At 40.1% G+C, this 27,860-nt stretch overlaps 2 protein-coding genes across 18 annotated transcripts in view; one reads left to right on the plus strand and one right to left on the minus strand.

Moving 5' to 3' along the window:
* Positions 1-22,881, plus strand: part of LOC108723922 (collagen alpha chain CG42342) — a 171,717-nt gene extending 148,836 nt beyond the window's left edge. For 6 of the 16 annotated variants that reach the window (XM_018449962.1, XM_018449965.1, XM_018449966.1 and 3 more), the window contains 16 exons: positions 1,283-1,409; positions 3,384-3,472; positions 4,511-4,600; positions 4,692-4,736; positions 5,363-5,389; positions 5,568-5,603; positions 6,764-6,868; positions 7,541-7,585; positions 8,305-8,367; positions 15,134-15,160; positions 15,410-15,463; positions 16,048-16,074; positions 18,173-18,208; positions 19,564-19,698; positions 20,697-20,967; positions 21,981-22,060. In XM_018449962.1, coding sequence (XP_018305464.1) covers positions 1,283-1,409; positions 3,384-3,472; positions 4,511-4,600; positions 4,692-4,736; positions 5,363-5,389; positions 5,568-5,603; positions 6,764-6,868; positions 7,541-7,585; positions 8,305-8,367; positions 15,134-15,160; positions 15,410-15,463; positions 16,048-16,074; positions 18,173-18,208; positions 19,564-19,698; positions 20,697-20,822 — 1,032 coding nt within the window. In that variant the 3' untranslated portion in view covers positions 20,823-20,967; positions 21,981-22,060. Of the gene's footprint in view, positions 1-1,282; positions 1,410-3,383; positions 3,473-4,510; positions 4,601-4,691; positions 4,737-5,362; positions 5,390-5,567; positions 5,604-6,763; positions 6,869-7,540; positions 7,586-8,057; positions 8,215-8,304; positions 8,446-9,326; positions 13,958-15,133; positions 15,161-15,409; positions 15,464-16,047; positions 16,075-18,172; positions 18,209-19,563; positions 19,699-20,696; positions 20,968-21,980 lie in introns of those variants that run through there. The other 10 variants (XM_018449963.1, XM_018449970.1, XM_018449968.1 and 7 more) reach the window with 9 other exon arrangements.
* Positions 22,882-23,858: 977 nt separating this feature from the next.
* LOC108723936 (putative peptidyl-tRNA hydrolase PTRHD1) lies at positions 23,859-26,968 on the minus strand. Of its 2 annotated transcripts, XM_018450011.1 has the most exons (3): positions 26,739-26,968; positions 25,558-25,746; positions 23,859-24,510 (listed from the first exon to the last, which is right to left on the minus strand). In XM_018450011.1, exons 2-3 carry the CDS (start codon positions 25,741-25,743, stop codon positions 24,337-24,339), a joined length of 360 nt encoding a protein of 119 aa, XP_018305513.1. In that variant the 5' UTR covers positions 25,744-25,746; positions 26,739-26,968; the 3' UTR covers positions 23,859-24,336. The 2 variants fall into 2 exon arrangements, with proteins under 2 accessions (XP_018305513.1, XP_018305512.1); XM_018450010.1 differs by lacking the exon at positions 26,739-26,968 and having other exon boundaries at positions 25,558-26,253.
* Positions 26,969-27,860: the final 892 nt, after the last annotated feature.

Here is a 27,860-nt window from a genome sequence, read left to right on the forward strand (position 1 = left end):
CTCTAAGGTATTTTTGAGTGGACTGTGTATATAGATGTCCACGGCATTCGCCATTGTTGTTTTTAGGATGACGGAGGCGATATCGAGCGCTTTTGATAGCGTGCGTGTGTGCGTGTGTATATGTACAGTTAGTGAGTAGTGATCCTCGGCGTGTAGTGTACGTAGCTTGTGTAACTAATTTGTGTTTATGTAGCGAGTAACACCACCCCACTACTCTCCCGCGTGTATCGGTTCGATTCACTAATCACTAATAACCACTACTACCCCCGGCTTGTTGTTGTGTTGAGGCTCTCGCAACTCTATCGACTGGCGATCGCAAGCGCCTGCAGGCTGTCGCGTAAGTATTCAAGATCCTGTCAAAGTTTGTAGCTTATACTGCCGCGACTATGGTGTCTCTTTCTCTCTCTCTATGCTCATTTTTCGCGCGATATTAATATTTTTATCTATTTTTATTTAATACTTTTTCTGTCGGTCCTATCCCTCGTCCGCCCTTCTCTCTTTCTCTCTCGCGTGACATTTCTTATGTTCCCGATGAATCACTTTTCACAAATTATATAATAAAAATATTAATTTTCTGAATTTAAAGGACTCCTTTATGCTTTTTTTGTTATATTAATTTGTTAATATTTTGCGGTATAAATCATATCACGTTACATTTTAACGATGCATGTAAATTGAAAGGTTTTTATTGCTGCATAAATGTACGTGGAATTGCCGATATGTATTAAATCAAAATTTATGAGATACCTTTTTGCGTTTCGCGAACAAGAAAGGATCCTTTTAAGTAGTAGGACTGGCTCTACAGGTTGTAATTATGAGAAGAGACTATAAATCATAGATGTTATCATAGCACGAGAGAGAAAGAGATATATTAGTAGTCCTCAATTTTCTACTAAATTTGAACCCTAACTAACGAATCCTTCGTAGTCGCATGAGTATTAGTAGTCGTTGTCTACGTCATCAAGTAAACTTGTTTAGACCTCAAGGATGTTTCATTGTGTAGTACAAAAGTAGCTGTGCACTTACGATCTTGGCACTTAAGGTAAAAAAGAGATTCAATTATGCAGATTATCACTTAAAATTAAACTGTGAAAATTGAACAGGCGTGAGGTACCAAGATCGATCAAATTAATTGACGTAGATCTCGAAATACCATCCTCTCCTCCTCTCCCTCCTCTCTGAAACAAGACAGATTAACGCTTCGTCAGAAGCAAAAATGAAAAAGAAATTGACAGCGCACATGGAGGACCTGGTTGGATCTGACCTTGCAGTGTCATTGTAGGGTTTCAAGGGTGAGAGCGGTTTGGCATTGGCGAGGGGTGCCCCCGGCCTGCCGGGTCCGAAGGGTGAGCCCGGCGAACGGGGTTACTGGGGCGAAAAGGGCGCCATGGGAGACGCGGGTTTACCAGGTAGATTATCACGAAACCATTCTACCGCGGCGGGAAAAGACGAAGGATAAAGCACCGAAAAAAAGCGATCGTGTCCGTCCTCTTATTCCTCGTGGAGTTATCCTCCCACGAAAATCCGCGATCCTTCGTACATACCTTTAACCGCGCTTCTATATCCCCATGCACTCGCACAAAAAATCCGAAAATTACGGAACTCGTGTAATCTTTTTCAAAACGATGGTTAGCAATAATAGCCACGTCTTTCAGAAGATAATCGACGATCGACGACGATTAATGTTTACCAATCAGATTTTATTGCTAAGTTTTTTATTTTTTTTTTATCATTTTTTTGTTTTTAGTTGATTTTTTAATAGTTTACGTTCAATACGAGAAGTTTTAAAATTCACGGTATATCGAATTTTTTTCTAGGAAAATAAAAGCAGACAGATATTCGTTACACGGTTCGTTTACTGTGTCATCAATGGCACCGCACCTTCTTCCGAATATTTTTGCATATATATAATCGTATAAAAGAATAATATCTCATAGTTTCAAAATATATATCGAATAATTTCAAAATGTATGCCAAATGAACGTGATGTTAAAAAATCCTACTTTTCTGTTTGATTATGCAAACATACAGAGAATATCGGATGCGGGTCCACTGAACACGGGCGCGAGATCAGTTCAGATTTCTTGTTTAACTTTTCGAAGATATGTAATAGTGGAGCAATTCGAAAAGTTCCCTCACGAAACTTGAAAACGACCCCGCGTTAGCCCCTAAGGAAAAGAATTCGAAGACTGTGCCCTCGATTCTCTTCCGGTAATGCGTGCCAGCTTCGCCTTCCGCGAAAAATTTCAATCAAAAGTTAATAACGCCGATCGTTCGATATAGGAAATTAAATACTAATCCGCTTCGTATCGAATTGAATATTTAATTAAACGTTTGTTTTCTAAAAGGATCATCGGACGATCGATATTTATCATTGCTATGTGCGACGTCGCGAATATTATTGCGCGTTTAGCAGCAAACATTGAGGGATTGTTAACGTGACAGTCTTTTGATAAATGCTTTTCATGATGTCAATCAAAGTATCGGCAGACAATGCAAAAGATATTAATGTAGTGACAATATTTCATTTACTGCCACTTCAAAATCAGTTTATATTACAAATCAAGTATGTGTTTTGTTATGATTTATCTAAAAAATTATTCCTTATTTTTCATCATTAACCCGTAACAGGAACACATATTTTTTATGACATTACAGGAACATGCGTTCCTTGGAACCCACTATTTGTTATTAGTTTTATTTTCTTCAAGAATTGAAACATTTGTAATTTGTTTGTATTAGTTTTTATAATTTTTGTTATTAGTTTTATTTAGTCATTGGTTTTATTTTTTCTTTAAGAATTAAAACATTTGAAACAACTGAAATTTAACATAAATATAGTACAAAAAATAATTACCCTACTTTTATTTTCTTTAAAAAGGCACTGGAATTTAGCATAAATAGAGTACGATAATTATAAACCTACATGAATAGAGCAACTCTGTGAAAAATAAGATCGTAAAACATAAAATTATTCCAAATCATTACACTATTTAAAAATTAGGAAAATATCCCGCAAGGTTGCTATATAGAATCCATGTGTTCCAGTTACGGGTTAAATGCGATCCGTATACATATATTCAGAGATCTCCGATATTTAGATCAACAATAAACGTCAAGTGTTTGCGGATGTCCCTCGGGTGAGTCGTTCTACCGAAATGCGATAAACACGCCGGAAGTATTCCCGGCACGGGGAAATTGCCCGGAGCAAAATGAAGTCGAGAACGGAAAAACGACGGAAGGCGAAGTGGGCAGGAGGTTTCTTGCCTCGCGCGCGTTTCGGAATTGCGGAACGTCATCGATCGCGCTCACGCGCGCGAATTAATCTAACTTCGGCGAGCTCGAGCAACCGAGCAGCTCACGGTCGGCAAATTCGCTTTCAGGGCCCAAGGGAGAGATGGGACTGCAGGGCTTGCAGGGGCTCAATGGAACCGACGGCGATCCTGGTATCCAAGGACCCCCCGGATTACCGGTAAGTGGGACGCAAATGAGAAATGGTTTCCCCAAATCTCCTCGTCTTCCACGCCCTTCACGGTGTAATATTCGGGAGATGTTATAGCCACCGTGTTTTACAAAGGTGACGAAAATTTAATATCCCTCGCCTCGTCGGACTTTTGCATAATGCCAGCGTATTTTACGTTGCAATGATTGTTGAATCAGGTTGAGCAAATGCGAGAGAGAACCTTCCGAGAGTTGTAAGAAAATAAATTCGTAGTATTATATTATATGTACTTATTGTCCGCTATATTTTCTGCTGTATTTTTCGATGCCTTATTAGATTTAACGTTTCTTTCAGTAGCAATATATCGCTTCTTTACTTCAAAAATGATATAAAAAATGTGATTTTCGAGTTATTAGTAGGAATGAGTTAAGTACATATTATCGAATTCTTGCGTTGTCCAAAGACATTAAAAGAATATTGACATTAAAAGAATATAGACATTAAAAGAATATTGAGTGCGATAGTCCAAGAAGGATATATCCCGCAATGTAACAGATATCATAATATGTTTACAAAATATTAGATATCCCTTCCGTACTGCGCGCTGAGTTACTAACACATAATACCTGTAACATTATATCAATGCAATTTTCATCAATTATACCTATATAATGTTACGAATGTTAATGTGTTAAATCTAATTAATGTGCAAGTTTGGTATTACGTAAAACATGGAAGGTAAAACAAAGGAAGAATTAAGGAAGAATAAAGCTATAAAAATATATCCAATATATATGAATACATTACATAAATATATAAAGAATATATAAAGACGATTAAAGCTAGATGTTGGGATAATAATAATTAATATAAATTCCTAAATACATTTATTTCAGTCAAACTATGCGCCACATACTGTCGGCCTTACAACATAATTATTTAACTAAGATAATAAAGTCCACAAATTAATTTTTGATCATCGAATTGACATGCTACTAGCATACTTAAATTATTAAAGAATAAAGCTGTAACATTTTATGTATCGCGTCTGTCTGTCCCTTATTTCAGGGAATATCCGGACCTAAAGGTGAAAAGGGCGACTACGGCGATATTGGTCCCCCCGGCCTTATGGGACCTCCGGGTCTACCCGGTCCACCGGTACGTACCTAAATGGACTTAAACGTCACATAGCTTCAACAACCCTTCTTATCATAAATATTCCGTCTTATGTGATTCTACTTGTCAACAGGGCTATCCTGGGCTGAAAGGCGAAAAGGGAGAGAAAGGCGAATCGGTGAGTTTGTTAAATATTGTTACTTGCGTTGATGCTGTTTTGAAAATTAATGTGATATCAATAATTAATCTCTGTTCGATAAAGAAATAATAAAAATGAATTTATATAATAAAATAAAATTAATAAAAATGGATATGATGATGTAGAAAAAAATTATATAAATATAAATAATAGGAATTATATAATAAGAAAAGTATATAAGGAATTATATATAAAATTTATGTAATAATGTATGTTTTCAATTACATATTTATTATTTTGCCTTTTTAATATTTTGATTAAATCGAATCATGATTACAATACGTATGAAATATGATCTCACCGGAATGATTTTGCAGAAATTAGTTTTATTCAGGATCCAATAAATTTGAGCAAGATTCTATTATCGAAGAATAATATCTATATCTTTTACGGACGATCGTTGATAAGTGCAGCTGCCGTGATTTCGATCGCGAAACTACCGCATCTACCGCATAAATGCCATCGTATTTTTGTCACAATAGCTTCACGATCGATCGCAGTTTCGGTGCGATCGCAGAACTGCGATTTCGACAGTGTGCATTAGGCAGTATCTCACGATAAAATAAATTTCTTTTCATGGCGGGACATCGACCTTCCATCCATAGAAGTACAAAAAGCTCAGGCGAAGACAGGTATGTGACAATTTGTATCTGAGATATCTTCGTTGCCTTCATTCTCGATCGCGCGACAAAAGAATCGCCCTTGATCGGGGAAGGATGCACGATGGAAAAATCGTTAATGTTACATTGAATAGTGTAACGTGATAGTAATACACAACATGTATGAACACGAATGCGCGTTTGTTCGCAGGGAGACGGCACGTTCGAGATGAACGCCGGGGAAGTGGTAAGTTAACTCACGAAAACGCGTCGTTCTCTCACGAATGCGTCCAGTAGTTACCGCGATATACGGTAATGTTTATAAAAAAACAAAAAAATAAAAATACGGCGGACAATATTACTTTGCTTCCGTGTTGTCTGTTCGAGCGGGTTTTAAATTTTCGGTCGCGCCATTGCGACATCGACTTTGTGCTCCGTTATGGCCGCGTTTTATGTAGTTATGTAACCCTTTGCGGCACGATTTATGGGGATTATAAACCAATTCGCTCAAAGCTGTAAAAATTGTCGAACAAAATCCGTTTTTCTCCTCGATTTTATGATACATTCATCCGCGTCGGAATTTTTAGGAAAATAAAATGCAACAATAATTTACTTTTTATAATTATTTATTTTTTCATTATTATTATCGATTAAAATTATAATTATGTCTTTTTTATAACTATAATCGATCAAAATCTCCATAGCTTTAGAACCAAAAAATTAATTACTTACGGAATAACCTTTTCTTAATCGATAAAAAGCACGATGTGATTTTTCGTGCTAGATCGCAATCTAATAAATTAGAAATTCTACGTTCTAGGGCGTGTTCAGATTCCCATCCAAGTACTTTCCAGACATCATTTTATTCTTGTTTAATATTCGGTAAATAAAAGTACACAAGTGTAAAATAATTTTTAGATAACACTCAGGTGAGAGTTTGAACATAGTTCTGTGTGGTGTAATTTTAGTGATTAATTAACAAAGGCTGCGTTGAACAGAAGAAACGGCTTTACAACTGCAGTTCGAAGATTCTTTAATATGATTGGTTTACATCCAGTGAGGAACTAAGGACAAGAAGACCAATCGTATTAACAAATTTTGCAGCAGTTGTAAAAAAAAAGCTGCTTTTTCTCCTTAACGCGCCTATTAAAACCTGCGGCACACGATGCTTATTTTCTTGCTGGATTCCTAGCTGGATTAGAATCTTGCCATCGTATTGACTGCGATACTGCGATAGCATCGTAGCCAATATGGTGGCAAGAATTTATTCTATCTAGCAATCTAGCAAGAAAATAAACATCGTGTGCCGCCAGCTTTAATCGCATGTGATGTAGCACGAAAAATCACATCGCGTACCTCTGATTTAAGTGTCGATAGTTTCTAATTCGTGACATTGTCGATGCACAGATAATGGGCCCGCCGGGACCCCCAGGACCCGCTGGTACCCCCGGACTGCAGGGCCCACCTGGAATCAAGGGTGACAGAGGACACGATGGCGCCAAGGGCGATCCTGTCAGTAACCATTATCTATCTGTTGTCCGCGTGTATAGAATATGAAAGCAGTTATACGCATTCGCGTTCGCGCGATGGAAAACGAATGTTGATTTCTCTCTTCGAGATTGCAGACATCGAATAACAGAATCGATCTGTTTGCATCGCTCCGTTTTGTTCGCAAAAACCATCGTGAAAAACCTTTTATACATCAAACTTTATATTTTTATTTATCTCCATCATACTATCACTGAATTTGGGAAACATAACAACTACAGCGAGTCCGGTTATGATCGCAATAATAAATGGCGTTATTTTTTCACGTTTATTAGTTTAGTTCGTGCTGCAGCGAACAAAAAATTTACAACGCGCTAACTAACAAAATTAAAAAAAAAAATTCATTCTGTTTTGGACATTTTAACTTTCTCTATTTTATATCGTGACGATATGAAAAGTAAATTACAGTCGAGAAAGATATATTCGTTCTGATCGCAAAATAATGGGAGAAAAGAAGCTGCGAAGGGTAGTTGAGAACCCTTCGTATGCGAGAAAGATCGCGTTTGCGATGTGACTCCCGAGGCGTGAAGCTATTCACGCCGGTGATCTTTGAGATCACCTTTTTGCGTGCGCGACACGATTGCAATGCGGACAAGCCCGTTCTCACGCGTCGCTCTTTCTTTTTTCACGTTGCAGGGAGAAAAGGGTGCCAAAGGGGATCCTGGTCCGATGGGACTACCCGTACGTATTTTCTCTCCAGATTACACACAGCATGCACTCGAAACACACGCACACACGTGTAGCCTTAAGCGCGCTCTAAAAAGGAAACGCGGATACAGGACGCACAAAGGCAGATAGAACGCAGACGGGACCCTCCCCCTCGAACGTTCTCGGAAAAAAAAAAAAAAAAAACTGTCCTGTGTCCTTCGCTTTTTCTGCAAAAAAAAAATCGCGTTCTGAAAATTCCGAACGTTGCGTTGTTATAGCGTTAGTATCTCTTTCAGTTCATTTTGTGAGTTTACTGCAATTTTTCGATATATTTTCCGTCTAAAAACAAAAATAACGTTGTTTATTTTTTTATCAATACATTCAAATATGTGATACACAAGATTTCTTTCTCCATTCTTTGTCAGTGAAAAAAAATTTTGGGACTGAAAGAGTTGTAGGATATTGTGGCACGTGGCTTAATTAACGAATTGGACTTTATCGCCAGAACGAAGTAGGTACACGAGAAAGAAAGACGGGAGGAGGCGTGCGCACAATGTTACGAAGGTATACGAAATCTCTCTGCATGACAAAAAGACCGAATACAAGTTAGAACCTGCATATCCTCCTCCGAGCGACGGAAAAGTCGCGCGCTTGATCCACCACCTGCGAGACCCGCCGTGCGCGGGGTCGCCATACCGCGTCGAATGCGGCGGCGAGACATGCTGATGGGCATTCTGTCTATCTACTTTCAGGGCCCCATGGGACTGAGGGGAGAGTCCGGAAAGCCCGGGGATTCCGGGAAACCTGGTGCCATGGTAAGAACGCGGACCTCCCGCTCCTAACGTCATCGTAACTTGGCGTCGCCGCCGCGGAATTCGCTGATAAGCCGATAAGTGCGTTGACATTATCGCGCGACGCAGCCTGGCGAAGCGTGGCCTCTCGATCGCCTCTCGAGTACGCTTTACTTCTGCGTGTACATACGATACATACAAAGGGGCTTTAGGGTAAGAGGGAGCGTCGACGAAGCGCGACTGTCGTCACGTCGAGAGTGGCGATTCGAGAGGAGGCGAGCGGACGCCTGGTAAATACTTGGCGCGCGCGAAGACAGTCGCTTCCTGCCGACGACGACTGCCGTTAACGCGTTAGATCGATAGAATTGCAATCGCGAGGCGTTTAGGACTCTCCAACTCGGCTGAATTTCCGTCGAGATGGATCTCGAGCGCCGTCGGTCGGTCTGCCAGCGAGGTCGCTGCGACTACAGATTCTACGTTCGAGGTGTCTTAACGCGAAGTTCAATGTTCAGCCTTCTTCGGAATTGAGAAGACTCGATCCACTTTGATACGGCGGAACGCCGAGGTCGCGCATTTTTCCTTTCGACATCGGGAAGTGCATTACCGATAGAATTTCACAGGCACGCGTCTGTCTCGAAAGAATTCGCGCGCCTCGGCGTTGAAAAGTTTTCTACGCCGACGGTGTTCCTTTGCGTCCGACTTCGCTCGAGAAACGAAACCCAAAAGCCGGATACAAGTTCCGTACACTGGAAAAAATTTACTAAATCTTGATACATATTTATTTGAATAGTGCTAAGTAAATATTTATTTACAATAAATCAATATTTACTCAATAAACAAAATAATAGTTAAATCGATGATTTTTGTATCAAATAAATATATGTTTACATTTAGTAAATATTTACTTAGGACTATTCAAACGAATATTTGTTAAATTTAGTATTTTTTCAGTGTATATAGCTTGCGATCGTAATTTTTCACAGCGTTTACAGGCGTGGAATAGATTCGTCGAGCGATTCGATGTCTAATGTTGGCGACTACAAGAACGCGGAAGGGACGTCTTCCAGGGTATCAAAACTCGTCAAAGAGTTGGCCACACGAAGTGAAAATTACGCCAATCGGCGATATCGGAATGAAGCTGTATATGTCCGGTTATTACCTAAAATTATTTTAGAAGACGGATTCTTTGACGAATTTTTAAAGGCATATTTTCTAAAGACGTATTCTCTAATTAAATTGCCTGAAATTATTGGTTGAGAAAGAAATTCCGATTCGTCAAAAAATTCGTTGCTAAAATATATTCTTCTCGAGATCATCCCTGTATGTTCGATGTCGTGTATACCGCGGAGCCGCTTATTCTGCAAAGAGTTTAAACCAGATTCGGTGAAATAACGTTAATGAATTAATTAATTCGCGGGCAAAGAGACCGCGATATCACGTGTTCGCTTTAACGAAATCCATGAGATTTGGTTCATGCCACTTTCAAAGTAAGCTGCTCGCTCTCGGTTCACGCGTTAACGCATCGCTACCATCCGTCCTCTTAACTTACTCTACGTGTCGGCTTGATAAGCAAGCCGCTCGCGCCGACCGTCGAGAACAGATTCTCGATCGCAGACACGAGTACTCAAGAGTTTGGTGGATCTAAAAAAGATCCGAACTTCGCCGTCCCGCTAAATTTTGTGTCATCAGCGTATACGAAAAGAAGCGTACGGACGCCGTTTCTCCGAACGAGTCATTAGTGTAAGCATGTAAGAACTTCTCGATCTTATCGAATTAAATGCGAAAACGGTGCTTTAGTTATCGCACTATTGCAGCATAACGGAGTGAAGTATACGACATTATTTCATCGCATTATATGTACGAAATATATTCGTATACTTGATAATTTCGCGATATTTTATCCTCTCGAATCGCATAAATTTGCGTAGTACGTTTCGCATAGAACTTGAGGAGCGTGCTTTTTATTTAGAGCTCAATTTTTATTTAAAATAAACTATTTTTTACAAACGTGTGATAAGTTAGAAGAAAGAACAAAATTAGATGAAGGCGCAGTTTTACCGATCTAGAAGTGTCGAAAAGTAGAAGTTTAATTTTCGTCCAAACTAATTTGACGAGTCTTGAGAAACAATTTTCAGTCTGTCCCTTGTCTGGTAAAATCTACTTTTCCGTTGTGCCTCTCTTGAGAATAATTCAGTCGGCTTGTACTTAACGAAAGCTCGCTCTCGCAGCATTGCCGGCACCTAATAATAACCCAGCCATTTATCATGATTCCTCTTCGTTCTACATTTCTTCGTAGCATTCCAGTCGCATTTCACGAATCATCAAGAATTCCGCACGGTTACAAGGGAAGGGAAATTCTGTAAGATATATTGATGAAGGGGAAAAAAGGAGGAAAATAGCAGAAGGGGATAAAAATTAAGACTCCCGATCACATCGCTATTGTACTAAATTGTGACGTCAAAAGCGAGAAATCGGATGTGATCCTTTCTCTTGCGGTAGAAGTTAAAGCACAAATATAAAAACAAGATTCATATCGAGGTATAGGTATCGCGTTGAACATTTTCCTGATTACTCGTTACTGGCGTCAGGATGGCTTCATCAGGAACATCGATAACGTCTCTCATCTTCCAACACTGCTCGATCAGAACGCGAACGTTGATAAAAACGTGTTGATTGACAATTAAATTCGCTAAAAGCGGCTTCTCGCGCAGAATACAGCTGGATGCGTTTTAAATCATCGCTTGCACAAAGCTTGCATAAAGAAGCAGCAGTCGAGGCGTGGCAGAGCGGAAGAGGGAGAACCGATGGGCAAGTGTCGGTGTATTCCGGCTCCCTTTACATTCGGCAAGCACCTTTTACGAGAGTCGTGGGAAACGTCGGTGATATCGCGCGTGAGCATCGGTCGCGGGAAAATTTCATGTTCGCCGAACAGTAGTAAAACCGTTTCCGAGACCGGTCGCCACGAATAACAAGTAGGAAGTACACCTCGTACCTCTCTCTCCCTCTCTCTCTGCCTGCTCTTTCGGCTTTTCCGCTCTATCCCGTCGGGTGCACTAACGTGCTATCGATAGTTCGCGATATTTTCCTGCGGAACTCTAACGTAGCTGAGAAACACAAGTGCGTGACGTTTTCATCAATAATAAAGTCGATACGATATGCTCTTTGACGATATAAACTAAACGTCAACTACATAAACGCTTGGTGGACGCGATTTAACGTTTACGATAGTCAATAATTTCGACAAGCGTTTCTCGGCGACGTGGTCGACAAATTCGGAGTTAACCGATCTTTGTTCTTTTACAAAAGTGTTTTGCGAATGCTGACAGAAATGTGGAAGGGTTTCGATATCGTGAGTTACGATTCTCGCGTCAGCTCGGGAATATCGCACGATTTACACGCAAGATGTAATTACCGGTAGATGATCACTCGGCCTAAGAAGGATCTTATTCGAAGTACAACGAGATGCTCTATTCAAGCATCTTTAAAGACGATCTCGATATATAGGAAAGTCGAAAGTACTACTTCCTGTGAAAGATCTGCGATTGGTGTGCGGCTCTGATCGCACGGAAATTGATTTACTCAAAATTGTCCCTTCAATTTTAAAATCCTAGAAATACAATAGATTGCAAGAATCGTCTCGTCCGCTGGAATTAATAACAATTTTTTCACAGAAATTAATTTTTACACAAGAATTGATAACAATTAATTGTATTCAATTCGTGTCGAAAAATACTGTTATATATCAAGCCGCAGCACTTCGAGTCGTTTAAATCAACTTCCGCGTTAATCGATCGCACACCATCCTCGACGTCTAAAAATACAAAGGGCAAGAAGAATCGCGAGAATGTACAGTGTAGAATATACGGTGCTCTCGGCGCGCCGTCACAATCAATGTACCGTATATCACGGACTATATGAGCGGACTACTTCTAACACACACCCTGTGTACACCCCGATAAATTAACGCAGATTTAGTCTTAAGAGGATAAACTGGACGAGAGAGACTGCGCGAGAGAGCGAAACGAAGCTCCGCCGGACTCCACGCCGACGATCCCTATCCGGCGGCAATTCTCCTGTGCGTGTAAAGTTTATGACGCCCACATATACATATTTAATACACGAGCACGAACACGTCATATATGTATACAAACGCTCACACATACACGCGCGACACACGTGCATATACACGAAGGAACGTATGCGTGAAACGAGAAACGCAGTCGCGTCGAGATGCGCAAGTCGAAAGATGTATATAAATATACAGCGATTCTCAATCCTATTGACGAATGCATGATTTCTTCGGGATGCCAAAACGGAGTTTTTCAGTTTCATTAGGTACTCTTGCCTGCGTGAGTATCTCGTTATCAACGGTGAGGAAGCTGGAGTGTAAATCGATATAGAAACGTTTGTAATTATCGATTCTGTATGACGAGGATATCTACGTTTGTTTTAAGTCGATTCGATATACAGTCCCATTCTCGCCGAAATTTCAGTAACGGGGTACTCGCGAGTGAGAGTACCCATTAAAAAGTTCCGTTTTAGTGCGCTGGATGAATCACGAAAGTTCGTCGATGAAACTCGAGAACGCGCTGTATACTCATTTGTATGTGTATGTCTGTAAATGTAAGTACAAGTAAAAGGTGCATATACACACGTAACTGCGTGTCGTGTGCAGGTATATACACACACACACACACACACACACACAGGCTGTCAACGTCGTGTCGAAGGCCTCTTGCTATACGGATTCGTTGACGAACCCGAAAATCGAACCCTCTTCCTCGTAACGAAAATTTTGACTTAATCTAATTAGGATAATTCCCGACGTCCGAGATTAAAGGATTTTCCTCGAATTATAAAACTGTACTCCGAGATGCGAGAGCAGCTAATTTTTCAGCTAATTTAAAACGAGTTTTGCCTTAACGAAAATTTCAACTTTACTTGTCAAATATTTGATCTTTTCGCCTGAGCGAAAGTCGACTGCGCGCGGAAGAACCCATAATTGGAGGAATGTTTCAGTAGACACAGGAGACACTCTGTGTGCATATATATATACATATATATATGTATATATACGTATATATAAGTATATGTACACACGAATCCCCAGGCGTGTGTGTGCGTGCGTTAATTGTTAAGGCGGCGTTCCTCTTAAGCCGATCAACTTAAGGCGACCTAATTGAATGCGTATGTGAATACTGACTCTAACAGCAGTTTTGTTTTACATTGTCCCGATTAATAAACAGAATGTGCATGTGCCTGTGTCCTTTGCTTCTAAAACTGCCTACCAAATTAATGCTTTCACACACGATAATCCAGTAACATAATCAGATATCTTTGCTTCTTTGCATTGTGCTCCGAAATGTTTTGCGATCCGGGCCAATCCGGATAACGAGATTCTCTGCTCACTTTCGTTCTTCCGTTCTCTCTATGTATTTGCAAGTTGTTGCAAGTTGCAATGGAAAACGATTAAAGACAAGGAGAAAAGGAACAACCAAAAATTAACACGTGTTAATTTGCTGCGACCACGACGGTGGCGTTAATCGGCGGATCATTCAGACCGGCGATTAATCTTGCTACCTTAGAAATAAGATCGAAAAGAAGAAAAAAAAAAGAGGATAAGCACAAAGATGCGACGAAGCGTCGACGCTTCGGTGCGAAGTACGCTCGTTTTTTTTTTCTTTCAACTTTGCTCAAGCTCCCGCTTTACCTTCCACGACGCCGACCGCCCTCGATTGTCAGTCTGTCCCTCTCTCTCTATCTCTCTCTTTTTCTCCCCCTCTCTCTCGGTGTCGGGATTAATTTTGATAATATGTAAACGGGGGTGAAGATTATCTTGCGATGATGGACCGAAGATGAGTTTCGTAGTTGAAACGTTCGAAGAACGGAGACTAAACGGAATCTAATTCATTACACGCCGAGTGAGAGTTTTACTCGCGGAAGAAATGTTTGCACATCGTACTTAAGAAATAGCTCGGAATCGTTCTCCATCACGAAATTATACGTGATAAAAAATTCGCAGTTACACCTCAAATATTTACCAAGTATGGGGATATTCGATGTAACAAGAGCGCGAGTACAGAATCCGATAGAAACGCAATTTCGTTACAACGAAAACCGATCGAATATCCCCGGCCAATATCTGTACCGACACATCAAGCGCGATATAGCGCAACTATAACTTAATTTGAAAATCCGAACGAGAGTTTCGAAACTTCCTCGCGGGCGCAGGGAAGCTGCGGGGGACAGGCGTAACGCGATCGAGAGTTGCAGCTATATATATTTATATAGCGAAACAGCAGCGCTGTGCAAATATTCTTTCTCGCCGAGCCGATGGAATTTTCACGCGAATAGATCGGCGCAACGGGAATTAAACCTAGAACCGATCCTGAAACTAGGGATGTGCGATCTCCAGATCGATTCGCTGAAAAGCGATTTTTTGCAAAAATATCGCTTCGAAATAGCCCTCTTTGTTAAAAAGAAAAAAAAAGAAGCGATTCTTTACAAAGAGATCGGTTTTAAATAGTTCCTTTTAGTTGAAAGAGTCAATTTTTCGCAAAATAGATCGATTTAAAATCGCTGTTGCCGTTTGAGAAAATCGATCTTTTGGAGATTCGAACATCCCTGCCTGAAACACTCGAGGGCGCAGCGACGGTGTCAAAAGGGCGATCTCTAATAATAAAAGTTCCCCTCTGCGACATAGTTTTTAAGTCGCTGTCGACAATATTACACGCTCGATATTATCGATGGGCTACGTCGTGTATCTGACGAGGTTTCCTCTACCTTTCAGGGATCACCAGGATTAGACGGCATGAAGGTGAGCGATCCACGGGATGACCCCGTTTTCACTATATCATTACCTTTCTCGTTCTCGGACACGCTCTATTTCCGTTCTCGGTGTCTCGTCTCTCGTCTCGTCTCGCGAACCGAAATATATCAATCAATCGGCCGAAATTATTAGATCGAGAAAACGCGAGCACGATTTCATCCTCATTGGCTTTCCTTTAACGACGAGAGCGAGCCTCGAATTATCAAAATCGCTCGTCATGTTTCTTCGTATTTTCAGGGTGCGCAGGGCGAGCCAGGAACGAAGGGAGAAAGAGGAGATCCGGGATTGCCTGTAAGTCTTACGCTTTATCAAGTATTTATCCGCCGTTCGAATCTGATCCATCTAACGCGCGATATCGCCCGCTTTGCTCGTGTTTATCGAGATCTCTCGGCTATGTATCTCAAGATTTACCGAGTGTATTATCTCGAGGCAATCTTGCCCTTCATCAAACAATAATTTTCTCTGGTTTCGCGGTCGGATCGTTCGAGGCGCTCTCGATAAATATTTTACCGGGATAGATTTCTCTCTTTATACATTTAAAGTTGATCTCTACGGCAATCGAATTCTTTGACAAATAATGCTTCAAATAAACTCTCGATTGGAACAAAGTCTCCCGCGGCGCCCAACGGAAAGGAGAGACTCGCGGATACTCTTTCGCGAACTCGATCAAACGTCAATTGTGATTCCGATCGATCCTTCTCAATATCTCTGTTTTATGTCGCTCGCGATCTCTCAAGTCCCGTGATCGCCGCGCAGTCACGTACCGAGATCGAGTCATGTCCGAGGAACGGCGTCAAGTCAACTCGCTGACTCGATTACATCTCGCCGTCGTCACGGAGAGACACGCTAACGAGTCGATCTGTGTTTGTCCCCAGGGTACCGACGGGATTCCCGGCGCGGAGGTACAGTTGGCTTTCGATTATCGCTCGTCCTCCGGCGCGACTGCGACACAGTCTGACACGGTCTGACCAGCCCGGGGTAACGACGACACATTCCGCCTGATCTACCCCGGGGACTGTCTTGAACAAAAAAAAAAGAAAAAGAAAAAGAAAAAAAATGAAAAATCAAAAAGAGCCCTCTCTTTTTGCCTCCTCCGTCCGATTTCGAAGAGAACGGAGCAGCGTCTTGCGCCTTTCTCCCTCTTTCGTTCGGAATCTAGTCTCACAAATTTCTTTCTTTTTTCTTTTGACACATTACATTCAGTTGTATATCAAAAGTCATGCAAAGCATGATTTGCACAGATAATTTTGTCAATTTAAGTATAATTGATATATGTAGAAGTTGTTTTGCAGTCGTTTACTTGGCATAATTCCGACGCGATCGATTTCGTGTATCGTTTAATATTTTCGCATAATGCTTTATGTTTGTGCAAAGAAGATCAGGTTTATTCAACGCCTGATATTATTTGCACGAATAGCTGTTGAATTAGATTTAAGAACCAGATAAGAACTAGGTCGTCCCGTGTACCACCTCGTCGGCATATGACCAAGTTAGAAAGGGTCGTACCCGATCAAAATTTACGGCCGAATTATAATGGAGGGGGAAACGCGCAACTCCCTCGTGCTTCTCTCTGGAGTGTCCGGAAGGATGCTCGAGCAGTGCTCGTGTGACCGCTCGATGCGCACCAATGCGAGAGCGTATAAACGGAACGACTCTCTTGTATGTACCCTCGAATGCACAGGAAGGTACTTGAAGGAGGATAATCTCTTTCACCTTTGAACATAGATAGCTATATCTCCCAGCGCGCAAATGTTTCCTTTTTATTTAAAACTAGAACCGCGGATCTAAATTAATCACAATTCAAAGTAAATCTAGCTTTTTACGAGGGAAGGTTGTCGCCGTAAAAGAAAAATTATTTGTATTTAATTATGATTACTTATGAAAAGTCATAAAAATCTAAAGTTCCACGTGCGAATCCAAATAAAAAAATAGCATTTGTTAGAAGAAGGAAGATGCGGCTAAATTAAAAACACCCTTGTAACTCATCGCGACGTGCATATTTATGAAGTGTACCTTAATGCCACTTTCCATCTATGTTCAGAAAAAAAATTAATCCTCGACAATAATATTCTCACATATATATAAGCAAAAATATTTTAATCCTATTTTAAAGATTTTAGAATTGATTTGATTGAATTTGCAAATAATACTTGCACTCAACACAAATTTAATCAAATCAAGACTAAGATCTTTGAAACTAAATTATAATATTTTTGGTTATGAACATGTTATTGTCGATTTAAGAATAGTTTTTTTTCTGTGTAGATTAATTTCAATCTCAGTTCAATTTATTTTTTATTTTCTTCTAGTTCTAAGAATTAGAAAAAGATGAGTTGAATCGATATTGAAGTTAATCTATATTGGTGGAAACAAGCATAAAAGTATATACCATTAATATATCGCGGGGAAAGAGAATTAGAAACATATTAATCTTGCTGAAGTCTTAATTTCTTTCAAAAATTTACAATTCTACAAATAATATATATTGTATAAATAATTGCACGTGAATCTGCAGCTAAAAAATTCTAATTGTTCGGAAAGTTAAAACTGAATCTAAAACGGGGAACTCTGCGTTCTGTGCATCTCTCTCTCTCTCTCTCTCTCTCTCTCTCTCTCTCTCTCTCTTTCTCTCTCTCTCGTATCGGTGCTGCTTTTATTGACATCGGATATTCTCGGTTTATTGACGTCTCTCGTCGGAGGGAAGAGCAATAACCAAGTGATCCACTCGAAATGCCGTGCCCGTGGTTCCGGCTGCGAATCGATATGCCACCCTTTCCGCCCCTTACGACCCGATAGGTGACGGTTGATGGTAACGGAAAAGCTGCCGGTGATCGATATAACATATACGACATCGCGGTCACACGCGGCACCTTTCCTCGAGCCCCCTTTCGAGCTTGGAAACTCGCTTTTCTTTCTGGAACGACCGTGCGTCTCGCGCGCGCAAAACGACGGCCAACGTTTACCGAATAAATTCCTTTTGACCGTGTTCACCAATTCCAGGGACCGAAGGGAGAGAAAGGTGCCAAAGGCGAATCTGTGAGTATTGACTTAATTCGAGTAATTCACGTTTTCGACGCGCGTGCTCCGCCGCGCGATTGAACGCGATCCACTCGAAGTTATACCGTCACTCTCTTTCTCTCTGTTTCTCCTCTCTTTCTTTCTCTCTCTCTCTCTCTCTCTCTCACTCACACACACACACACACACACCACAAGGTATCGAAAACGATCGCGCTTGATTAGATAGCTTGTACGCTTTACGAAGATTATTTACCGAGCGATAACCGACGGACCAAAGTGCTGTATTCGGATGCAGCTCGCCTCATAATGGACGTACAATCATACGCATGCATCTTGCTGAGTTATTGAATAGTCTCGTACATGGAGGATCCCTGCATTAGTCGATTAGTTTACCTTTACCTTTACCAAAGCCACCGAGTTCGAGATACCGGACCGACCAGTGGAGGCGAAATTAATTATCGTCGTTGGCTCTCTTGATTTAACTTTATTTCGAACACCATCGGATGCTTTGAATTGGGAGGAGATCGATTGTGCGTATTTCACACGAGTTTCGTGGCTGTTAAAAAAACAAATTGTCACGCACTCGCGTCGCCGCGCGATTCGTCCTTTCGCATCCTCGTACGTATCTTTTATTCACAACTATTGCTGCAAGCACGTCGGTGGGACTTCTCCGTGCCGCCATCGACGTCGTCGTCATCGTCGTCGTCGTCGTTCACGACGAGGAGACTGCGGGATCCCCGCGGAGCCACAAGGTCACGAGTGTAGGAAGCGGAGGAAGCTCTAGTTGTAGGAACACGAGGAGAATCTCCTCAACACACGCCCACCATTCCTACCAAGTTCTACATGAGACTAACACACTTTGCGCGTACATAGATATTTGTAAATATATATATATATATACATATATATATGCTGCTACCACCGTTCCGTGAAAGCGCATAATGACGAGGCGCGAATAATGTTAGAAGAGACGCTAACATTAAACGCTCGAGGAACGAAGCGCCAACGGGAGCACTGTCGCCGTCGCCTTCTCTTTTTTTTTTCTCTAATCATGTCTCAGCTTTGATGACAGAAAAGATCGTGCCTCGGCGATCCGATAATTACAGTGAATTACAGTCAAAAGGGCACGATCGATTGAGAAACGAAAGAGACCTTTCGCAGTAATTATCAATTAAAATCCGTTATAATTAAACTGCGACCCGCGACAGGCTCACCTTCGCTCTTTGTACTCGTCGGGGTATTGTGCACCGGATCGATCAAGTACTATAATGCATAATCCAACAATATTATGCCTGGCCTTATTTGCACGTCGCGTACTTGCATCGGGTGTTTCGCGCTGTCAGAAAGATGATGCATTTCGCGTGTGCGCGCAGGGGCCGCCAGGTAAACGCGGCAGAAAAGGCGACAAGGGCAACAAGGGAGATCAAGGTGTTCCAGGATTGGATGCCCCGTGTCCGTTGGGACCGGATGGACTCCCTTTACCGGGCTGCGGCTGGAGACCACCGCAGGTAATCGATAGCTTTATTTTGTTTCGGCAGAGTTTGTGGGCAGAAGGGAATAAAAGTTGCGTCGTATATAATCTCAATTCGTAGCGAGATAAATTAACAAAAAGTGCGTTAAGACAAAAATGTATAGATATTACGAAATCCTTGGGAATATTTCAGATCGTGATTTATCAATCGTAACTATATATTATGCAGTTTTTCATTGAAATTCTAACAGTCGCTTTCGCAAAATAAGAGAAACGCGCAGGTGTTCCATTGGACGCTAATTTCAGTGCAATAGAGATAAAATGATAATGCTCCATGAGTCTCCCGCGGATTTCGAAATAACCCTCCGTGGTCCAACTGGGGCTTTGAAGACCCAGGCGAATTTTCAATTTTAAATTATTCTGCCTCAAATTCGAGCACGTACAAAAACAAAACGTTTCAGGTCATATCGTTGTAAAATCATTTTCTCGAATGTTGAAAGAGTGCACCAGAATTTTTCCAGAATTTTTTATAACTCAAAAACCCTTTGGAAAATACAATCAGGCAGCAGTGACCCGGTTAAACTAGTGAAAAAAAACGTTGAACCACGGAGGGCTAACACTAGAATCGCCGATGATTCCATTTGGACTTCATTAATTTTTTTCTTTTTTGTATTAAATGTACAGTAGGTATAGAATATTTAAAAAAATATATGAATATAATACAAATAATTCTAACGATACAAATAACATGAAAATAAATCTTCATTAACCGAAAACAAGGATATAAAATTACCAAATTGACACTTTCGATAGCAGGATGCCGTCGGCGATATCTAGTGTTAATCCACTGATAAAGCTTCTGCGAGTATCGTTCGGCAAAAGCGAATTGTCCAAGCAAAAACAGATCGCGTTCTTTGCTAGTTATTACGGGGGTATTATAACAACAGCGCTAATAGTCTACTAATACCAAACGCGGGATAAAAGGGATAGAGAGAAGTAGTGCCGGGGTACGCTTGGATTCTGGTGTGTGCTTAGCAGGACATCACGAGCACGTCCGTGCCGGCGATCGAGGGTCCTGAGCCCGCGGAGACGGATTACGAGGAGCCGGAGGACGAGTACGACGACTATACGGACCCGAACGGGAACCTAGCCGAGCAATAATGCTCGTTTTTGTGCGCTGCCCTAATAACTACCGACAACTACCACCAATACCGACACCATCATCACTACCACCACAACCACCATCACCACCACTGCCACCCTCATCACTCGTCTCACCCCGTTCTCCCAAACTAACGTGATCCTGGTAATTGCGAATCCCATAATAGTACTAACGCAATGCGATGTTCGTCGACAGCTTGGTTTCGCAATGAGATCCTATTTGTACTTGCTGCTTCCTAATGCGATATCTATTGGTTGCAATATCGAAGACAAAACGCTGCTTTATGTGTGTTCGAAGCCTAACGGAATCTGCCATGCGAGTAGAATTGTCAGAATCTCTTGTAGGTCTATCCCTTTTATATGTGAACTGTTTGCACATTTTCTAATCCATTAATGTGTTCACGAGCGCTTACGTTCTTGTTCAGAATTAGACGAATCTTTCATTTTTATTAATTATTAGAAACGCATATACAATTATACGCAAATTTGTCTTTCTTCTTTCCAACTCATTAATGCAATGAGGAAAATTTAAAAAAAGATTTCTACTAGACATAAAAAAAAGATTAAATGAGAATACATAATACACAATAATTCTTAATACACACAATGATGATTTCCTGGTCCTTTATTACAAACATTCGTTTGTAGGTTCCGGGATTATTTTCACCACTTTTGCAAATATACAAAAATTATATATATACATATATTAAGTGATATATTTTAACATCTTTAGAAAGTATTTGTATTTGTATATTTTAAAAAGTTGTGTATAAATGTTGTAACTAGTAACTTGATATTAGTATTTCGAAGAAAAGAAATGCGATAGGAATGACCCAATCGTGTGTAATTAACAATAAAAGTTAAGCACCCAATATCCAAGATAAATGTCTTTTTTTAATTTATTTCTTTCTATCTGCACGTATAATCATTTACTCACATGTGCACTTGTTTCTCTCATCCACCGATCTGTACATCCCAAAATTAAGCTGACAATCTCGAAAAGATTCTAGAAATCTAGTGCAGCTTTTGTCTTGTACCCAATGGACGCGTCGAGACGATTCCATTGGGAATAAACGATCTCGAGCTTGCTTATGCGGAGAACAATCAATTCCACTTAAAGATAAATGGTCGGTGACACCTTCCCCTTTTGTTTTGCAGCCAAGGAGCAACATCCTGCGCCAATGGCTAGAGGAGGAAGAGGAGGAGGATGGGGAGGAGAAAGAGAACGAGCGGCAGTGATGTTGCAAGGACAATAGCGCATTTTTTTCATAAGGACTTCTGTATATCCTCCCGTTCCCGCCTCCGTCTCGTTACGACCGCGTTATGAAAGAAAAAAAAAATATATATATATATACATATTATATATACGCCAAAATAATCATCTTGCCATCGAGAGTGTTGTAAATATGTGTACTTACAGTGTCTAGCGTCCGCAGTGCGTGTACATAAGTAATTAGAGCTTACTGCGAATCTACGGTCGTATCGCGACGACGACGATAGTCGTATCGCCGGCTGATACGGTTTGCCCGTAAACGTCACACATAATATATGCACACATACAAAGGTATACGGTGATGGATCCGCGATCGATACCTCCGGTTCCGTATGCGAGGAAGGACGGCGAGAAGTCTTCCGGGTGAATTCACGATGATCTTCGCGTGGAGGAACGTCGCGACAGGATTGACGGAAACATTTTGAAGCAAACGGACGAGGAATAATCCAGGAAGAATCGCAGTGAAGTGCGCGAAGGACGCATCTTGCGGATAAGCGTGATGGTACGGGATAGGGAAGAAGATGCGCGTTCGCCTATCGTGCAATTCGAACGCTCTCCGTGTGAATCTTGCGGCGACGAAGACACATTCTCCGCGAATTTGAACGCAGCTACGACGGCGAGATACGAGCGAGGAGTGGGAAAAGTCGCAACGCACCGATGGATTAGCTCTTAGCCGCGGCCTGAAACGCACTTCGAATCTTCCCTTTTTTTGCATTTCGCTTGAAAACTCTCGCCTGAAGTCCGAGATCGTATTTATACAAATATCTTTGTAAGTTCCTTTAAGTACAGCTACACTGAAAAAAAAATTTACTAAATCTTAATACATATTTCTTTGACTAGTACTAAGTAAACCTTTACTTACAGTAAATAAATATTTACCCAATAAAAAATGATAGTTAAATTAAACTAATGTATTAAATTTTTGTATCAAGTAAGTATATGTTTACATTTAGTAAATATTTACTTAGAACTATCCGAGCAAATATTTATTAAAATTAGTATTTTTTTAATGTGAAAAATTACACTTGAATTCTAAAGCGTCCTATTTGAAGTACAGAATAGTGAACCTCCGCCTCATGGCCATAGAAAAAGATTCAAAATTTTTTACCTAATTCAGAATCTCAATACTAATTGTACAGATTATATTAACCATCTGAAATTGTCGCTTCGGGTTCAAATGACTCGTTACTGTAGTCGAGGATTAAAAAATTGCACTTCATGACGTGCGATTCAGGTTGTCTTTCAACTAATCCTGTGGGAGAGACGTACGCCGATCCATGTGTAAGAATACAAGATTTCATTGCGCATAATGGCGAAATTTTTGGTGGTAAATTTCTAATAAGCTCTATATTGGCTTATAACATTTTGGGCTAATTTTCTGATTGGATTGATATAGATAGACTGCGCATCTCGGGAACGAAACATCTCGTATTCTTACATCATACGCCGATCCGTACCTGTGAAGAGACTAGCTTCGCCGCACTTTTACCGTAGAGCAACCGTAGACTCGCGCGACGAGGAGCTTTTTGATACGACTAGTTGATTAGTGGCGCGCGATCCTGCGTTACTCCCGTCTAGATTAGAATCGTAATCTAACGCTAGTATCGTGTGTAATGTAAGGAAAGAGAAGGGGCTGTACACACGCATTGTCAATACTCGCAAGGTACCCGTGGAATAAATGAGTGAGTGTAAATCTCCTCGATGTCAGAAATATCGGATCGCCGCGGCGTCTCGCACAACTATGTGTGTTCTCTTTTTTTTTCCTATCTCTTCGAACGTTTGTAGTCCTCCAAGCGTAAATATTTTCCATACGGGACAATATCGCTTCTGGGGATAAAAAAAGGGAGAAACGAAGGAGATAAAAAAGATAGAGCCGAGGTGTTGCCCGTTGCAATATCGACGTTCGAGCCACGTGTGTAGAGCGCGGCTTATCTCCGGCGCATTGATCTTCTTCCCGCTCGAATAGAGTAAAAGATAAATGACATTCTTCTCCGAAGTTAGTATTTATTTCACGTGAGCGCCGGAGAATTGTATTTCGTTTATAGAACCTCTCAGGGTTGGATCTTTCAGTTATCACATTCGGTGTTTTGAAGTAAACATTTTTCGGAAACCTTTCTTCGGCTAGAATCTTTCAGAAGCAATGCCGGGAGGATTAATTTGGATTCGGTGTAACGTAGAAAGTAACTAGAGAGACGTTCGGTGTCCTTATCGTAATGTGGTGTTTATTACCATTTACATCCGTTACATTTTGAGTAATTTGTACTTCTTAAAATACGACTGCATCTTGTCCTTGGGGTAGGGCTTCGTTACCAGACACGTCGCGATGTTCTCGGGCTGTTCTATCCACAGCTTGTGCTGAATGTCGTTCTCCTTCAGTTTTGCGCACAGCATCTGCAGATCGGCTTCATCGGCGGCCTATTATTCATACTCGTGATTTCACGTAGTTTTATTCAATTCAATGATTCGGAAAACGGTTCGTTTGGACATTCTTATAGCGTTTGAAATATTTTACGTAGAATAACAGATAGGATCTGTTCTTTGTCGCTGTACTGAATTGTACTAAAATTTTCTTTCTCCCTTTTGCCAAGCTTCAAATATATATCTATTTTATTTTAAGTATCTAGGGGAGGGTTTGGAGGTTTGAACCTCTCTCTTCCCCATGAAATTTTTGCTCCACTACACTGAGAGAAAATAATGGTTGCAATTACCATAATTTAATTATAATTTAGTTTCTTTTTGGGACAATTGTATATTTAAATATAATTAATTGTTATTCATAATATACTGCTTGAAAATCTTTAGTTTTTCTTAACATTATATATTTTTTAGTTATTATTATCATATAAATAATAAATGAATAAAGAATATTCACCATAATTTCAATTGCATTTACTAAATAAAAATGTTTATTTTATTTATACCATTTATGTACATCGTGATATTTTATTATATTAATTTTTGAAATTATCATAATTTATGGTACAATTTTTCACATACATGGTTATTATATTACTAAATTATAACACTAATAACCATAAAAAAGAAGAAGCTCCTAACTATAATTATTTTACCATGCAATTATAGTCACAAATACCAAACACTTTTCTCTCAGTGTATATTTTGCTTATATTTTCTTCAGAAAAAACAAAGTTATAATTTCCAAAACCTAATATTTTTTCCATTTAAAATCAGGAATGAAAAGGAAACATTCTAAATGATACAATATCCAAAAAAACAATTCGTTGTCGCAAAAAATTGCTATTTATATGTGATAACAGAATTGTTAATCTCCCCGAAAAAAAAATCTTGGATACGCTCATAAGTTTAGTCACAAGGAACAGACCTATAATGCGTCAAAGTTAATTCTCCCTCTGCAAATACATCGCGGAACAAACATATCCCGCGATCAAACGCGCGCGGATTAACGGCTCGCGAACTTTCCTCGCGAAAGTCAATACTTACTTCGAGGACCACCTTGTGCATGTTGTCTAAATCCGCGAGGTAGGCCTGCGTGTGGGCGTCATTGTAAGAGAGATGGATAACGGCGGTGCACGCGTGACACGCTTGGGCGATCACGGCGCCCAACGGCCATCCCATCGTCCTCGCAAGATCTCCCCGCACCACCACGTACTGAATTATCCCGGACATTCTCTAGCGAGAAAGAGATCGGCTCTCCTTATACACATAACGTAGATTCGCTTCGGAAACGATCTTAAGGCGGAGTTCGGGGAGAAAAAGAACGGAGGAGAGAAAGGATTGTTGCCGAGAGATCTCTCTCTCGCGAAAATCGAGCCTAACTCATTCGTCTAATGTTCAATAAATAAATAAAAATCATCCCTCACACCCCTCATCCTCACACCCCCTCCCCCCTCACCAGGTTTCGATTTAATTATTAGTAAGTGCCAAAAAGTATATTATCATTCTTACAAATAAGAGGTATAACGCACACGCAGATATATTCGCGCGTTATTTATATATCGGAATTGTGTATCCCGCCCGGGATCCGCGGCGACGACGTGACGGCGCCGCGAAATCGCGCGTAGAAACACATTCGCTATAGCATCGTTCCTTCGATGTCGTGGCATAACGCAAAAGATGTATTATTTATACAGATTGTTGTTATTAAAGACAAATAACGCTGAAATAATTAGTACGTACGACACATTATGTTTACGAGACGGCGATTTATTTTCATACCCGACTCTCTTCTCTCTTATTTATCATTTTCACTCTATTATTATTTGTTATTGTTATCTTTATTATGCTTCTTTTCATTATCTAAGGTCTGGTTCCATCAATATAAGAATAACTTTAATCTCGGTTCAATTTACTCTTTATATTCTTTTTTAATTCTTCGAATTAGAAGAAAATAAAGAAATTTATTCTTGTAATCTCGGTCCAATTTACTCTTTATCTTCTTCTAATTCTTAGAATTGAACCGAGATTAAAGTTAATCTTACATTGATAAGAAATCGAACCTAAATATTTTCTTTTGCAAAATGATCATAGCAGCACTACGGAGAGATATTTATTTTGTACAAGGAGAAAAAAAAGAAAGGAAAGGACGTTTGACAGTTTAAACATTTGTCTACATATATTTTTATATATTCAAAACAAATTGAGTGAAAAACAAGAGAACTTACCCTTAAATGATAACTTTCCGGCAACTGTAGCGTCTGCCGAGAGGTTAGCTGTCGTTAATCGTACGATAAATACATTTTCCTCAAACAATATCAATGTAAAGATGCTAACTAATTCAAGACTACGTGAATTAAACTGAAATCTGATGCAATCCGGTCGTAAATTTAAAATAAATTCAGAGTAAAAGTTGCGAGATGCTCCAATATATGTCTGTCACCGCATCTGCTGTCATCTGCTCGGTAAGTATGTAAATATCAGTGCGGCTAACTTCAGGAAATTCGTTCTGCTTTGGTTCCTAGGGTGCGCTACAGATGCCTAAAAGCTAAAGTCACTAGATTTCTAAAGTACCACAATTGATTTCAGAAATGGATTAGTCAATTCCAATGGACTAATCGATTAAGTTAATCGGACTTGGTAAAAGTGGCCCTAATTGAAAGAAGTTCGATCTGAGGTTTTCCCTAAATAAAATTGTCCAGATTCCTATATTTTTTCGAAATAAAAAATTCTTGTTTTTAACGTTTAATAATCAAGTTTAATAATTTTTTAATGTTTAAGGATCTATCTCATTTTAAGTACAAAAAAATACAATGTACGGAACACATCTTCAAGAAATATTCTTAAGATATTCAAAAGATGTTCTAAGGATGTTCCCCTCGGCTTAAAGGTGCGTTCATTATTCACTGCAAGTACTGAAAATATATAATAGTTTCATAAATTTTCAGTACTTGTGAATATAATACGCGTTTGAGTGACCAATCAGAACAAAGAATTTTACGAATTGACTAATCAAAGAATGCTTCGAAGCGTTTGAGCGTCAAATGGACCGCAGCCACGAATGCCCACAATAGGTCTGTTCGCATTTCATGCACTTTTTGCACTCAGCATCTTCGCTTTCTCTCTTTTCAACGTCCAAATATATATCTATCTTATTTTAAATGCAAAAATATTTGAGGATTTAAAGGTACCTTTTCATGCTGAAGTTCGACGCTCATTTTCGGTGTCAATATAAATCACGTGATAGAAATTGACGAATATCAATGCCCGTATTCATAGTCAGATCTTATATTTAAGGCTTCCTTAAATTTATCTTTAGATGTTCAGTAGCCAATGAAATAATTCGTAGA

Source organism: Mycetomoellerius zeteki, unplaced genomic scaffold, assembly GCF_001594055.1.
Source record: "Mycetomoellerius zeteki isolate Tzet28-1 unplaced genomic scaffold, Tzet1.0 scaffold252, whole genome shotgun sequence".
Taxonomy (NCBI): domain Eukaryota; kingdom Metazoa; phylum Arthropoda; class Insecta; order Hymenoptera; family Formicidae; genus Mycetomoellerius; species Mycetomoellerius zeteki.